At 35.3% G+C, this 15,282-nt stretch overlaps 2 protein-coding genes across 2 annotated transcripts; one reads left to right on the top strand and one right to left on the bottom strand.

Annotated features, from left to right (window-relative positions):
• The first annotated feature begins 792 nt into the window (after positions 1-792).
• LOC131157509 (very-long-chain (3R)-3-hydroxyacyl-CoA dehydratase PASTICCINO 2A) lies at positions 793-4,877 on the top strand. The gene is made up of 9 exons (XM_058111721.1): positions 793-1,090; positions 1,223-1,334; positions 1,458-1,476; positions 1,736-1,824; positions 1,922-1,975; positions 3,896-3,966; positions 4,056-4,137; positions 4,410-4,506; positions 4,595-4,877. The coding sequence occupies exons 1-9, from the start codon at positions 1,020-1,022 to the stop codon at positions 4,663-4,665; spliced, it is 666 nt and encodes a 221-aa protein (XP_057967704.1). The 5' UTR covers positions 793-1,019; the 3' UTR covers positions 4,666-4,877.
• A 1,022-nt stretch (positions 4,878-5,899) lies between these two features.
• On the bottom strand, positions 5,900-14,655 carry LOC131157501 (guanosine nucleotide diphosphate dissociation inhibitor At5g09550). Its single transcript, XM_058111707.1, has 13 exons — positions 14,194-14,655; positions 13,360-13,422; positions 13,204-13,287; positions 11,476-11,583; positions 11,217-11,389; positions 10,783-10,894; positions 9,719-9,799; positions 9,576-9,638; positions 8,878-8,979; positions 8,657-8,781; positions 8,042-8,252; positions 7,141-7,215; positions 5,900-6,251 (listed from the first exon to the last, which is right to left on the bottom strand). Exons 1-13 carry the CDS (start codon positions 14,278-14,280, stop codon positions 6,201-6,203), a joined length of 1,335 nt encoding a protein of 444 aa, XP_057967690.1. The 5' UTR covers positions 14,281-14,655; the 3' UTR covers positions 5,900-6,200.
• Between the last annotated feature and the right edge of the window lie 627 nt (positions 14,656-15,282).

Genomic DNA, 15,282 nt, shown 5'->3' with positions numbered 1-15,282 from the left:
ACAGTTGCAATGGTAAAAGGTTACCGTTGTGTGACCACAAGTCACAAGCTTGAGGCATGGAAAGAGTTTCTCGCGAAAATGTAAGATAAAACTACATGTTATAGACCCATCATGGTCCGCCCTTTCTTCAAACCCCGCATATGCTAAAACTTTATGCACCTGACTGTTTTATTTTTATTATTATTATTAGTGGGATCATATTCATTACTTGTAACTATCAAATCCTTATATTATTGTACTAAAAGGTGAAAAAAAAAAAACTTTCTTGAACCCAATTGCTTGTTCTCTTAGCTCCTATCCCTTTTATTTAAAAAAAAAAAAAAAATTGATATTTTTAGCCCCTTCCCCATTTATTCATCTCTACAACTATAAAGTGGATTTTTACTTTTTTGTTTGGTTTTAGATATCCCAAAATTCTCTTATAATTACCATAAACATTTCAAAAATGGCCTTATAACTACTTATTAATATTTCAAAAATATCCATAACTACCCTAAATAATAATTTTCTTTAAATATATTTTTTATTTTTTAAAAAAATTATTTATTTATTTTACGACAACCACCACTCGCAGCTATTGAACATAAAAGTCACAACTCCAATATTTACAAATTGTGTTGTTAAAAATCCTTTAAACAAGTACGGAAAAAGTTAGAAATTGGAGTATGCATGTGGTTTTGTATATATACTAACGTTAATATTTTCAATCTTTTCACGAAAAAAAATCCTAAAACGACGTCGAGTTGCGTTTGACCGACTATATTTATATGACCATGGTTTCGAAAATTCTGAGCGAAGAAGTTGCAGATGAGATGATGGAGGCCATGGCTATTTGGCAGTTGATCTGCTCACCTAAATCCCTTAAATGTTCGTCTGCTTCTTAGCTGTCAGCTGTCGTCTTTACATCTTTGGTTTCTTCGCCACCCCTTTTCTTCTTCGTCTTCAAATCTCCAACTCTTCCCTCAGTTCCTCGCGATACCTTCCAATTCTTCAACCCATCGCTCTCTCCGTCCCTTTCAATGGCGGGATTCCTCTCACTCGTGAGGCGGGTTTATCTGAGTCTCTACAATTGGGCAGTCCTTGTCGGCTGGTAACGCCGATTCCTCTTCTCATTTTCGCCGATCCATCCTGTTTTCTGTTTATGCGAATGCATCTGTTTCGTGGGGTTTCAATTTTAGTTTTTTGTTAATTAATTTTTTTTTCATTATTAATCTGTGGGTAGGGCTCAGGTGTTTTATCTGGCCGTGAGGACTCTCAGAGAATCGAGCCATGAACACGTCTACAGTGCAGTCGAGAAGCCACTGCAGCTTGCTCAAACCGCTGCTGTTTTGGAGGTGCAATCCACAACGTTTTATTTTCATGCCCACTTGATTTTTCATCTTCCGTTTTAAATGTCCATTTGATGTGTATTATCCTTTTTAATCTCTGGGTGGATTTTGAACTCTATTCTGGAACAGATTCTTCATGGTCTAGTAGGTGAGGTTCTCTTGCTTAGTTGCCCATGGTCCATGATTTGAAGAAAACTGAGGCGGTGTTTGGGAAATAGATTTCAGGTCTTGAATTTGAATTTGTATGGACTTGGACGAAACTTAATATAATTTTGTGTGGTGTTTTATCCAAGTCTACACAAATCCAAATCCAAGGCATGAAATCAATGCTCCCATCCTCTCAAATACAAAGTAAGATTTTGTTTGAAGCCAAATTAATATGTTTTCTTTTTGCCTGGGATTAAAAGGTTTGGTGAGATCTCCAATAACAGCGACACTGCCACAAATAAGTTCTAGGCTGTTTGTAACATGGGGCATCTTGTGGAGTTTCCCTGAGGTTAGATTGTTAGAATTACGGGTTTCTTCTTGTTCTTAATTTGCTGTTAAATTAGAGAAGAATTTTTCACTAACAAAGTGAAGATTATGACTGGCAGACTCAGAATCATATACTCGTCAGCTCGTTGATCATTAGCTGGTCTATCACTGAGGTGATTACTGTGTTATTGTCATTTTACCAATCATTTTGAATTTAAATTGGATAATAATAATGCAACTATACTTGTTCTAATGTTTTTTCATCTGAATTTTTATTTCTCCCTATGTATGAATATCCCAGTTTTATATGTTTTTTTTTTTTGGGTCCTTCAAAATTTTTACATTAGAAAATGGGATTAACTTAATATATCCATGGAAGAAATTTATGGGTCTCTAGTGTCAAGTCGTTGTTTCATTCTCAAATGACGGATACTCTTTAGTTTTGCAAAGCTATGAGCCCACAATTCCATTCATTGAACATTCCACCTTTTAGTAAGCAATCCTCTTGGAAGGTTCACAGTTAAAATAGAAATCCCACTGCTTTAGCCTTTTGAATCACTTTTCATGAGGGAATATATTGGTTTGAAATTAAATTCCTTAACCCCTGAATTTCAATTTAGAATGATCATTCTGAGATGCCGATTGTTCTCATTTTAGAAAGCTATTTTCGACTTTCTGATGAAATGTATAAGGAGGAGGTGAAATCATTATCATCATCATTTATTCAAATGCCTGATACAGAACACTAGATTGTAGATGAATGAGCTAGCCAATGTTATCTAGAATGTGGAACATGCTGGTTTGTGGGACAGGGTGCATTAGGGGTGTATTTATATAGATATATTTGTGAAAAATGTGTAATGACACTTGTATATCTAAGAGAGAATATTGCAGTTTATATAAATGTAAAAAAAAAAAAAAACTTATTTGGTTAAGTAGATTCATAATGATTAAAAACAAAATCATAACATTAGAATACTACATTTTTAACAAACAAAATTTTATGTAATATGCAAAATATTGAATTAAAACCTTGGATCCTTATATTAGCATTATGAAATGAAAATGTCCTATGTTTTAGAACATTCATACCAAGTTGCTAGGATGTTAGAATTTTTGGTAGCTAAAGGAGTGGGGATAAAGAAGTGTCTCAGTTTGTTAGACACTATAGTTGCTGTGAAGCAGTCATTTCTAAAAGCTTAAGCAATTGGGCTTTGGCCAACAATATATATCAAACCTTAACATTCTCCCACCCATGTAATGCGATTGCATGTGGAGGGTTAAACTAACTATTAACAGCATTTATTATTGGCAACATGATAACTTTTTAACAAACTTACAATGAATGCTAGCAATAAAACTAGAACCATACCTCTAATACCATGTCAGATTACCACTTTACCTAAAAGCTCAAGCTTTTAGATCATGGTTCATCGATGTATATCAAGCTTTAACAACCATCCTAGCTTGTTGCATTTAATAGTAAATTTAGCTTGTACAGTTTGACCTTGTACTCTAAAAGAATCAATCTCCCACTATTTTTTTAGAAGCTATCCCCACCATATTTATTCTGCATTCTGTGCTCTTTGTTCTTGTTCCACACAACAAAATGATCCATGCATTGCACAAATCTATAATCTTGAATCTTTTGGGCTTGTGTAAGTTTTTAGAATTCATGTAGTTTTAGAAGTTCAATCAGAACAGAAACTCTCTCAGTATGTCTGTCCTCTGACTCACATTCCATTTCCTTACTTCAAAACCCAATTTCAGTTGAAAAATTTTGCAGGGGGGAGTTGAATATTGGCAGTAACATCTTATGCTTTACTTATATCAGCAGGTGTAAATCTGAGATGTTAATCGCACGTTATGTCTCTAAACAAGAATCAAGTTTTGGAAGTGAAGTGTTTCTATGTGGGTTTATTTTTTTAATAAAATGCCAAAGTTCAGTGCAGTAATGTCACATGATACGGTTCGCTGGTCTTTGTTGGACAAATATTGCGTTACTGTTTGTTGGTCTTTGTTGGTCATTGGAAAAATACCGAATATCAATGTGGAATCCTATGATGAATATTGTATTACTGCTTGTAATGCAGATTATTCGGTATTCTTTCTTTGGCATGAAAGAGGCATTTGGTTCTGCTCCCTTTTGGCTCTTGTGGCTCAGGTATAACGTACTGGCAGTGCTGAGTGGAACAGAAGTGGGCGTCTTCCTATTAAGGTTGTTTATTAATGTCAAAACTAATGCCTGTGCAGGTATAGCACCTTTTTGTTATTGTATCCAACTGGCATTACCAGTGAAGTTGGCCTAATATACATTGCTCTGCCATATATTAAGGTAACAATCCCCTTTTTTCCCCCTTTTTCCGGGTGATACTTGGAATATTTCTTTGTTAACTAACCATGTGATATCTAAGCCCACAATGAAGCACTTGTTGATCTCTTCTCTTCTTAGTTCTTCTCTCAGTGTAGCTTGCTTGTTTGTGTTTCTGTGCGTGTAACTGACCGGGATATATATGAGCACTTAATTTCAATCATACTAAGAATTAGTTGTTTTATTGTAAGAATTCGTTGGAATTTTGTTCACTGAATCAGGTGAGGTGTTTGCAGGATTCCGAAAAATATTGCATTAGGATGCCCAACAAGTGGAACTTCTCTTTTGATTACTTATACGCTGCTATTCTCACCCTTGGAATCTATGTCCCAGGCATGGACTTTTTGGCAGATTACCCATTTATCGTTAGCTTATGTATTCATTTGTTTGCTGACTGTTAATTGATTCTTGTTGTGTTCAGGAAGTCCTCACATGTATGGGTATATGCTTGGCCAGAGAAAGAAAGCCCTCTCCAAATCAAAAAGGGAGTAGAATGGCACACAAATTTCCAATTTTAATTTATTGGTTTATCAAAGCTTTCTTGTAGCGGTTGTAACATGTCAAACTATTGGTCTATCAAAACTTTGTATGTGTTGCAGTACGACATCTTTGATGCTATTTTTGACTACAATAATTGGTTTTAGGCGAGGAATGTATGCGGTCTGCCTAAACTGCCTTTCGGAATTCGATGAAATTTTTCATTAGAGATTATTGGTAAGGATATTGACTTGTTATGAGTAAACAATTCGCATGGGATAAGGTAATATGAAATTTTGATTTGACCAATGTACCTTGGTCTTCTTCGGTCAAAAATAAATAATTTGTTGACCATAAATTATGAACCTAGTTTCCATAGAGAACATATGGTAAATATTCCAATGGCATCATTCATGATTGGTTTTCTCGCCGGATTAAAGCAATCTATTACATTTTTTGAGGTGGCTGGAAACCTTAACGAGAGAAAAGAAGAATGATCATGGAAACTGAGTTTTAGGCTTCCAATTTTCTTTGGTTGAAATCTATGTTCTACACAAATTTAAATTTAAGGTCTGAACTCGAAATTCCCAAACTTTTTTAGATTTTTGAATTCGTTAGCGCTATCAGGTTTTTCAGATTCAGTGCAGTTTAAGGGTGGTTCTGAGATTGTGAGAGAGTTTTATCAGATGAAGGATGCAGCAGTTACATTCTTTAGAACTTCTAAGAGTGTTACCTAGGCGGCGAAGTACTCTTTCTACAGTGCATCTTGCCATGATTCTAGCAAGAAACTTCTCAGCAATCACCAATTATTGATTTTAAGAGAGGGCCTGAAATACTGACGCATACAGTTGAGGAAAATTTTGACTCACAATTGTGGGATCACTTTGTCAATGCAAGGTCTTTTTTTAAGGACAAAATCATTAGACCCACAGATCTAAGTTGGAAAATGCTGAAGGATGCAGGCTTGTGTCATCACGGGCTTGCATAGCACTACTCATTCAAACTCAGGTACGTAACTGACCCCAGCAATGATATTCACCATGGCTGTGACCATCACAGGCAGTGCACATTTCTCCATGATGGTCGGTCGTGGTCCGTGACTCTTAACATTTTCCATTTGATGAGTGAGAACCATCACATTCCCAGTAGGTTTCTGCATTTTCTCACCAGTATATGAATTCCTAGCAATACACTAATTTGTCTTGAATCTTTTGGCAGCATGCAAGAACCTTAAAAAAAATGTTGAACATTTTCTTTGGGTTAAAAAATTCTATATATGCTTTGATGATCCAAGATTCCAATTGCTTATAACCGAAAAAAACAATATAACAGATGACAATGAAGTCCTTCAGCACTAGTCTTATAAGGAAAATTTATCGACTTGCGCCTGGACTTAAACATGCTAAACAAGTAAAAGCAATCAAATTGTTATGGATGCAAAAAGTTATACTAGACTGAAAAAATAGAGAGAAATTTCTGGAAGAGTAAAAAGAAATGTGTGCTATTGGTGTTCCAAGTCTGGTTCTTGTCGTTTGTAGGGCCTAAAACTTTCATTCTGCGGCAGCACTGGCAGCACTCAGATCCACAGTTAAGTCAAGAGCCTGCAACATGACACAATCAAATAAACTGATTAGGAAAAGTGTCATTAGATGTTCAATTCTTCTCAACCTAATTTTGTACTACAAAATCAAAATACAAATAGAACTGAACTAGGAAAATTTGCAGTGTAGGCCAATGCTGCACTTGGGAGCGTGGACCTCGGATCTTGGATTCAGATTTGAGCTTATTTGGACAAATTTTAATACAATTTTATATTACATCTCATCCAAAGCCAATACAAATCCAAATCCAAGACCTCTCCAAACATAGAGTAAAAGTTTGCTGGATGATTGTGTGAATGGACCAGAGCGTAGCTATGCACAACTTCTGCACTAGATCAAGTAGTCTCAATATCTGAAAGGGCAAAGCACATCCCAATGCACAAAGCTTGCATGTATGCAGGGTCTACTTTAAAAATTCTGTATGTTTGCCAAAATTACATTCGATTCTTTTTTTTCTCAGATCATGTTCAAGCAAGATTATTTTCTTCACGATTATTCAATGAAGTGCCACCAATGTGAGCACAAATGACTTGTGCTTTTAAATGGTTTCTCAAGTTCTCCACTGTGCAAATTTAGAAGCTTCCAGCAGCCAGAGATCAGCTAGAATTTGGACATGCATTCTATTTCCCAACACAATTCACAACTCATTCACATTCACTGCATGCATCTGCAAATGTTGCCAACACTGATTAGGGACTTTCTACAGATGCAAGTAATTTTAACATGTTGGCAATTCTGAAGGGAAAAAATTTTTTCAGAATCAGTTAAACTTGCAGCTTTATTAGCACAAAATGCGCATACCAATTGATACTCCTATTGGAAAATTGGAAACGGACAAAAAAATACCATTATGAATAAGTTCTATTTACCTAACCAGCAGAAATATTACCTTTCCAGTTATCTTGCTGTACATGGCAATCACATCTTGTACTGTTGACTCAAAGTGTGTTGTTGCATCATAACTCTGCAAAACATTCCAGTTTTGAGATTTATCAGTCTCAATATGGACAGGTAAAGAAAGAAGTATGTCATTTCGACTTTACTCACAGGACACACACCAATGCGTCTGGAGCTCTAGGCACAAGCTTGAGTAGGGCTCAATCAAACCCCACCAAACCCCTCCCCCCAACCACCTCAAGCAACCAAGTTAAGTGACTTTGATTAACCTATTATTAGTATTGATTGCAATGAAGGAGCAAGTTAATAGTTACTAGGCCCAAGCAAGTGTAAATCATCTCATGTCTATCCTGCTATTCCAATAGGAGGATACTAAGGGGCGCCTTACCTCTATAGACAGAAAAAGCAGCAGAAAGGGCTATCTTCCTGGCAAAGGACAAAAAATAAGGCCATAAAGGCTACTGGTCTCTAGATTCCTACCATCACAATCATATCTCCATCATCCAAAACAGAAGCAAAATTTCTATTTAATATTATATGAAGTTTATAGCCACATTACGATTGAGAAAGAATTCATTGCTGGTGACAGATATCAACTAGATATCTAGAAAACTAGAATTAGCCTCATCAATTTCTCATTTCTTTAAAAAAAAATAATAATAATGTTTGGATCTTTACAATTTTGTATTTTTCATTACATTAGGAAAAATATAATTGTTGATACCAGATAGAACAAGGTTGAGTTGTAAAAGGAAGCTGTTGAATGAAAGCAATGCATTGAATGTTAACAAGTAAAACATTTACCACTGCAAGCCTCCTTAGCCATAGGGTGTAAATTAAATTTTGAATTAAAAAAAATTATAAAAAAAACTAAACTGTCTATGCACACTTACAGTGGATATGAAACAGTTGTCAACATTATGCTGGTTAACGGGCTCATATCTGTCATAAGTATCAAAAAATATTTCATCTACTGGCCCCAGGAGCTCTATTCCAGGCTTCAGTTCCACCTCAGGGTTGTCAGTCTCTGCTTCTGATGTAACAAAAGCAATGTATTTTCCTTTCGGAGCTACATTATGAGAATATGAGCAACAGAACAGGTACCTGCAATGGTGAATTAAGGAAGTAGTGCATCCGAATGAGACTCTTAACAGTATTTATATCCATTGTTTGAATCACATATTATTTAATATGATAATACTGTTTTCCTAATTATGCTTAATTTCCACAAATTTAGGGAAAAATTTCATAAGAAAACACAACCTTTTAGGCAGTGCCTACGTATGATCCTGAAATTACTCAACATGCTGTATTATTCGAATGCAGGACAGTGACTGCTGCAGATTGACATAGCAACAAAATATGTAGAAGGTTTTTTTCGCTTAAAATATGAGTTATTTGTTTATACCATTATATTTACATTTGCAAATTGCACTTTTCAAAGCCTCTGTGTGCATGTGTGCAAATGTTTATAAGAAAGAGAGATGAAAAAAATGCTGCAAACTTACATATCTGATTTGCGCCCAAGTTGTTTCTGAGGCAGAATAACCTGGACTGAGTGAGAATCACTAGTGTTTTGGATGGGATGGCTCATTATGCATATAGCACGGGCAACTTTCCCGACCTTCTTTACCTGTAGTAAATTTTTTATAAAAAAAAGAAAGTTGGAGTAGAACTAGAAGGTCAACATTGTTGAGGTATTGCTTGAAGATAAATATCTAGAACTCACCTTGTTAGGCAAATATGAAGGATCACACACAATTTTTTTGCATTTTGCGGTTTCCCCTTCAGAAGTCACACCGACAGCCTTTCCATTTTGATCAAACTCTACCTGTCATTTGCAGCATTCAATTTCATGGTTCAATCCTAAAAAGAGGCTAATCCTTATTTTGTTGGATAGGCTTGTAGATCATCCTGTAATTATCAAATGATCAGGATAAAAGTGAAATTATCTATTATTGATTGCACACGTATAGCTTGGCTGAGCTCTTCATATATATATGATTTTTCTTTTATTTTGATGGGTATTCTACAATAACCCAATACTCTAGTAGCACTTCCCCAAATCATATACCATACGCTATTTTTGTGCACAACTTCCTCTTCAATATAGTAGCACCTCATGAATTAAGAATCCAATACACTGAAAATTATCACCCTAGCAAGTTTGCAAAGTAAGCATATAGAAAAAGTTACTAGACCTCATCCACTAGATGAAAGAAGATAGAGAACAGTGAGCCCTGCATTTCCCAACACCCCCTCCAAGAAAAACCCACATGGTGCTACCTCCCAGCACTTCACTTCAGAAGCAAAGCATTTAGGCTCTGAGATGCTGTAAACCAACTAAGTACACATTTGCTACAAAATTGTGATTGTGGAATACACACGGTCATTGTATTAATTTTCAGGATATTGTAATGTTATTACCTTGCATTCTGGCTTGCTAAGCATGTAAGTGCCACCATAAACTGCACTCAAACGAGCAAATGCCTGCCAATAATGTAGTACAGAATGTCAGAACAATTTGTCAGTATCTCCACATATTCTTGCAGTTTCAAATGATGACAAACCTGTGGCAGTTCTCCCAATCCATACAAGGGATATATGTAGGGGGATCCACCCTGAAATCGTGCCAATGACTCTGCATATAGCTTTTCAAAACAAAAGACTAAAATAAATTAGCAGAAAATAAAAATTACCATAACCAAGTACACAAAGAAAACAACAATACACTCCTCAACATTAGTTTACTCACGCATGCCCATGCTTGCCTGCATGTACACAATCACACATGGAGAGAGCACTAAAGGATTCTGGAGTGAACCAGTTGCGTTCAAATAAAGTCATAAGATTGCTGAATTTTTAGGCAGAAAAGGAAAATTAGAGCTAAAAACTCTTTATACTCAATTATATATTGAGATTACTGAAGGGCCCTGTTCTTGGTTGCTGAGTTGATAGCAAAATCCCAAAGGAAGTGATACATAGTACACTGGCTGTATACTAGCATTAATGGACTAAAATAACCCTGTTACTCATAAAATCAAAACCAACATTTGCCAATGCCGTGATCACACTAAGTTTTGAGAGCTTAACTAACAGCATTCTGCCGTTTTTATGCATTTAAGGGCTAATGCACGTCTACACAGTTCCAAAGCACGCATTTTCATGCAGTTCATCAAGCCTAACTTGATTGGAGTGCAAACTACTAGTCTTCCCTACTTTATTTATGGCAGCTTTTTCCACCTTTACTGGTGGTGTAAGGAAACAGAGGAATCTGGGCTTCAAAATGGCATAATACAGGAACTGTTCAACCATTATCAAATTACCAAATGAAGGAGATAAAACAACAACAGAAACAGCCACTAAATACACAGCTTAACCTAGATTGCTTTTAGAATCCTGCATTCCACATTGAGGGTGCAAGGAAAATTAATGAATTAATAGCTTTTGCATGGATGATTTGAAGTAAATGTGTGGATATTGCATGCATTAATATTTGCTCCAAACATGTGATGGAACACGTGAAATGTATGAAAGTAAGAACATTGAAATTGATTGGGTTAAGTGAAACTACTGTAGTTAGTCATTCAGATCTTCTTTCTCATTACAAAAATGAGAGAGCATAATATTTTACCTTCATTCTCTTTACAAAACCCATAGCAGGCTCATCCAAGTAATTATCATCTACATGGAGTGCCAGTGCATGCCCAATAAAGTCAACTGTATTGTCATCTAGTCCATATTTCCTGTATCAGATGCAATTCTTTTAATAAGTTATAACCACAAGGGACTAGGAAATTTTCTAATTTATTTTCAACTGTCTTCAAGTGGCCAATTGAGGAGCTTAGAACTCAGGGTTAGTGCAAAGAAAATTTGAATCAAAGTATTTGTTTATAAAATTCAAGTGATATATATACATATAAATGTATATATTAGTTATTCGATGGTACTACATGGTATTGGTTTTGGAGGAACATTGCCTTTCTCGAAATCATATTTTCAGGTTATAACAAATTTGAAGATAAAAGAAAAATCTTCAATAGAGAATTGAGAAGGATGAGACAGTACGAAATTAGATCTCTTGCTTTAACTTTGTGGAGGTCCAGCCCTTCGTGAGATTTTGGATCATTCTCTTCATAGTCTTGCACATAAATGAAGAATTTTCGAGCCCGACGTTTCTCAAACAATCCCATTAGGGGGGATTTAAGTGCTTCCACATCAGTAGCTGGAACTTTGTGGATCTGGAAACAGTAGGTCTACTTATATAGCGTGCTATCTTTCAAAATAATAACAAACCGCTTGATGAAAAACTTGCCAAACATCATACCTTCCCTTTGTTGTACACAAAACTACCATCTACAGCCTTAAAATTCAGATACTTAGTCACATCAGTGTGGATGAGAACACGAACCAAGCCACCATTGGCCATCATGAACTGTGAAAGAACAGAAATAGTGATGGTTATCATACTCGAACGTGGAACAACAATGAAGACCCAGGTCCAGTGCCCAAGGTTGCAAAACCTTCATATATGTGCTTAGCAATTGTAGAAATTTTTCCCTCATTTTTAAGTTTTGTTATGTCTATCATCAATACCCATCCAGAGTCAATATCCATGCAGACTTCATTGGCTAATTAAAGTTTAAACTGGTAACAGATATGAAGTTAAATCTTAACTGCCTTCATAAATTCATAGTTTATTCCAATGAGAGAAAATGATTCTTCATGAAGAGTGGAAGATTTCAAATAATGGGGTTAATCTTTCACTCAGTTCTTCTTCTTTTTTTTCTCAAAAGTCCTCAGCATAAAGTTCATTTGCTTTCTCTATTTCTGCGCACTTGTGCATGTTTTTAATTGATGATAATGAATGATATAGAGGATCAATTAGGCATCAGAAATGAGTGAGAAGCAGTAGTCAAGGCCTGAATTCATCGTGTTTACACAAAACTTCTTGCCCAATAGAAAAGGATCCAAAATTATTTTCTCAATATTATTGTACTGCTGTCACAATGCACTTCAACTTGACTGGCTGCATTAGGTTTTCATTCATTCTTTATTCTCTTGCAATAATTAGCCCCTGATAATTAAGTGACTTTAGGTGACACTTAGTTTGCAAAATGGAATGGGCTATAGGAATAGAATGCTCATAGTATGAGGACATAATAGCGTATTTCTAAAAAGAAGTAACAAAGTGTTGTCATCATAAATCAAATGATCATACAATTTTTTTGTTAATTCATAACATGAATAGAAAAGTATTCCCAAATATCACATAATGGAAAAGTGTAATCCTGTCCCATTTCATGCTAACACACACTTTTGCATGTGTAACTTTTTTAAGTTATTATATTTATATATATTTCTATCCATTCCCACCCTATTCCACTCCATCAATCAAACATAACCTCAAAGACTTGTAATAGAAGAATATAATGAAATTCACTTCAAAGACTTCAATAATTTTTTTAATAAAAAATTAAAATGGCATATTTGCAGTTATATGTTATTACCCAACTTTTCATGGTTTTCAATTTCTTTTAACAGAAAAATTTCCTGGTACAAAATAAGTTAAGCAAGATTTAACTTGTGAATACATCCATTCCTCATTTTTTCTGTTATATCATAGTTGATGATGGGGATGACTCTTTATTATGATTCCTGAGGCAGGAATGAATTATATTTAGAGCTACGCGCTTATATGGAGCTGATGATTTTAGCATCTTGTGTGATTTCAGGTCATTTCATTATCTCCTGCATGGCAACTCCATTGTGAACCTTGGGAAGGTCTATCTAAAAATGTGAAAACTTTTAAAAATAAAAGAAACACACACATACACACACAGAAAACTTAGGCCACCTAGGAAGAAGGCTAACATCTGAAAATTGAATTGAGGTACACTCTGTGGGGAAAAAAAATTAATATTCATAAATGTGCATGAGCCCAAGGAGAGCACAGATGTGTCATAAGATCACCCAAGATTAATGGATTGTTGCATTAGCTATTAGAGATCAGAAACTAATATTTAATATATAACTAAAAAGACAATCTAAATACCTTTGGGATCATATCAACATTGTACTCTTTGCTTGAGCCCAGATGTTCAGGAGGCTTGTCACTGCCTCTGAATCGCTTCCAAAGCTACATGCCAAAAATGAAAGTGAATAGGAGCCATATCAATGTAAGAATAAACCATGACATATCAATAGTTACCTGGTTGAGATTAAGTGAGGTGGATTCTCCACCATAGTAGTCATTCCTATCCATGTGTAATACCTGTTCCAAAGAGATGAGAAGTTAAGATACAGTTAACGTGATCTTTAAACCCTCGAGTATACAACGATGATGACTATGTGTCCTGTTCTAACCTAGACACACATCTCAATGTACTCCTGTATACGTCATTCAAGAGATCTATAAATCAAAAACCAAATGCAATAAATAAAATGATAATAATACTTGAAGTAGAGAAAATTGTTGAGAAAATAATTCACTGCGTTTGCTTCCCCTTGACGTGGAGATATTTTAAATGATTCAACAGATATGGCCCTAGCTATTGTTGAACGGGAAAGAGCGATCCATGTCACCGATCCCAAGTTGATTAAAAAGAGTTAATGCCAAGAAAGACATTTAGAAACCTCCTATTGCTCTGATTGAACTATGCCGATCACACAGATTTGAATTTAAATAGAAAAATAAAGCAAAAAAAATCAACGCGTGCATCCAAGACTAAATCAAAATTTCCAATCGAATCCATGACAAGATATAACCAATAACGATCCAATTCAGAATTTGTCATATAAGATCGCTCTAGATCAAAATCGAACAAAAAACAACAAATCGTGTAAAAAATGCATATGCATTGCAAAAATTCTCAAATGCATCATCACGGCCAAAACGAAATGTCAATCAAATGCACAACCAGCAGATTGACGATAGTCAAGAAACATTTCCTCTCTTGCAATACATAAACCAACAAAATCAAAACAGATATCAGAGAGACGAAAAATTTCAGCTGAGACCAACAATGTTGAAGGCATTTCTCACCTTGAGACCATTGACAGAGAGGAGACCGCTGAGAATGCATTCCTTGAGGCCCGTGCCGAGAACGATAACGTCGTATTCTTCATCCATGGTGATATTTTCCGAAGGGATCAAAGAGAGATGGAGCTAGATTGAAGTTTCAGAACAGAGAGAGAGAAAGAGATGGAAGAGGAGTGACGAGTGGGCTATTTATGTAGCAGAGAACAGGTCTCGGCGTCTCGGGCGTTTCGGGGAAGACCGTTACGACCCGCCTCGGTTTAACGGTGAACGATCCCTCGCACGTGTACGCCTCCAATCCTTGCATTTCGAGCGTGTGAACTTGGACATCTTACATCTTTACATCAACACTACACTACTTTGTCTCCTCGGAGGCATTTGAAAACATGAAGCTCACAATTTTTTTTTCTTTGCTAAAATAATTTTATTCTACTGTTCTAAAATTAAATAACATTCTCGACAATTATAATGTTGTATTAATAAATTTCTAATTCTTAAATAGCCTTTCTACTGCTTTATTATATGAAAAATTACGAGAGAGTTCTTAACATCATGAGCTCAAGTGGCAAGAAAAAAATGGTCAGTGAAACTTGGATGGACTCACGTGACAAAAGGAGAGTGGTTGAAGTAGGTGTTATCCATTCAACTTTCACCACTCTTCTCCCGCCACATAAGTCCATTATAAAAATGGCAAGAAAAGAATGGTCACAGAAACTTGGATAGGCTCACGTGGCAGAAGGAGAGTGGTTGAAGTAGGTGTCATCCATTCAACTTTCTCCACTCTTCTCTTGCTACATAAGTCCATTATGATCACGAGTCCGTATAAAATAACATTATTCTTTATTATATATTTCTATCATTCCTGTATTATCTCTCTAAAAACCCTAATTTTGGAATTGACAAAGAAGTAGTGAAAATTTTCATTTTTTCTCATTATTAATTCTTTAAAATATTATTTTTCTTGAACAAGTTTTAAATCAAAATAAAATTCTAAAGTATCTAAAATTAGTGAATTAATTATATTCTTTTAAAAATTGTTCACTTAAAAAATTGTGAAGAACTAATTGTCATAATTTTTTTAAAAATTATAAAATT

This window comes from Malania oleifera, chromosome 1, assembly GCF_029873635.1.
Source record: "Malania oleifera isolate guangnan ecotype guangnan chromosome 1, ASM2987363v1, whole genome shotgun sequence".
NCBI classification, from domain to species: domain Eukaryota; kingdom Viridiplantae; phylum Streptophyta; class Magnoliopsida; order Santalales; family Ximeniaceae; genus Malania; species Malania oleifera.
This window is presented reverse-complemented; position numbering and strand designations above follow the sequence as displayed.

Excerpts from the sequence above, each read along its gene's own strand:
- LOC131157509 (XM_058111721.1), top strand. The coding sequence starts at position 1,020 with ATGGCGGGATTCCTCTCACTCGTGAGGCGGGTTTATCTGAGTCTCTAC. Across the intron at positions 1,825-1,921 it reads TCTTGTGGAGTTTCCCTGAG|ACTCAGAATCATATACTCGT; the intron begins GTTAGATTGTTA and ends TATGACTGGCAG. Across the intron at positions 4,507-4,594 it reads CCTTGGAATCTATGTCCCAG|GAAGTCCTCACATGTATGGG; the intron begins GCATGGACTTTT and ends TGTTGTGTTCAG.
- LOC131157501 (XM_058111707.1), bottom strand. The coding sequence starts at position 14,280 with ATGGATGAAGAATACGACGTTATCGTTCTCGGCACGGGCCTCAAGGAA. Across the intron at positions 11,390-11,475 it reads TTGTGTACAACAAAGGGAAG|ATCCACAAAGTTCCAGCTAC; the intron begins GTATGATGTTTG and ends TACTGTTTCCAG. Across the intron at positions 9,639-9,718 it reads GATTGGGAGAACTGCCACAG|GCATTTGCTCGTTTGAGTGC; the intron begins GTTTGTCATCAT and ends CATTATTGGCAG.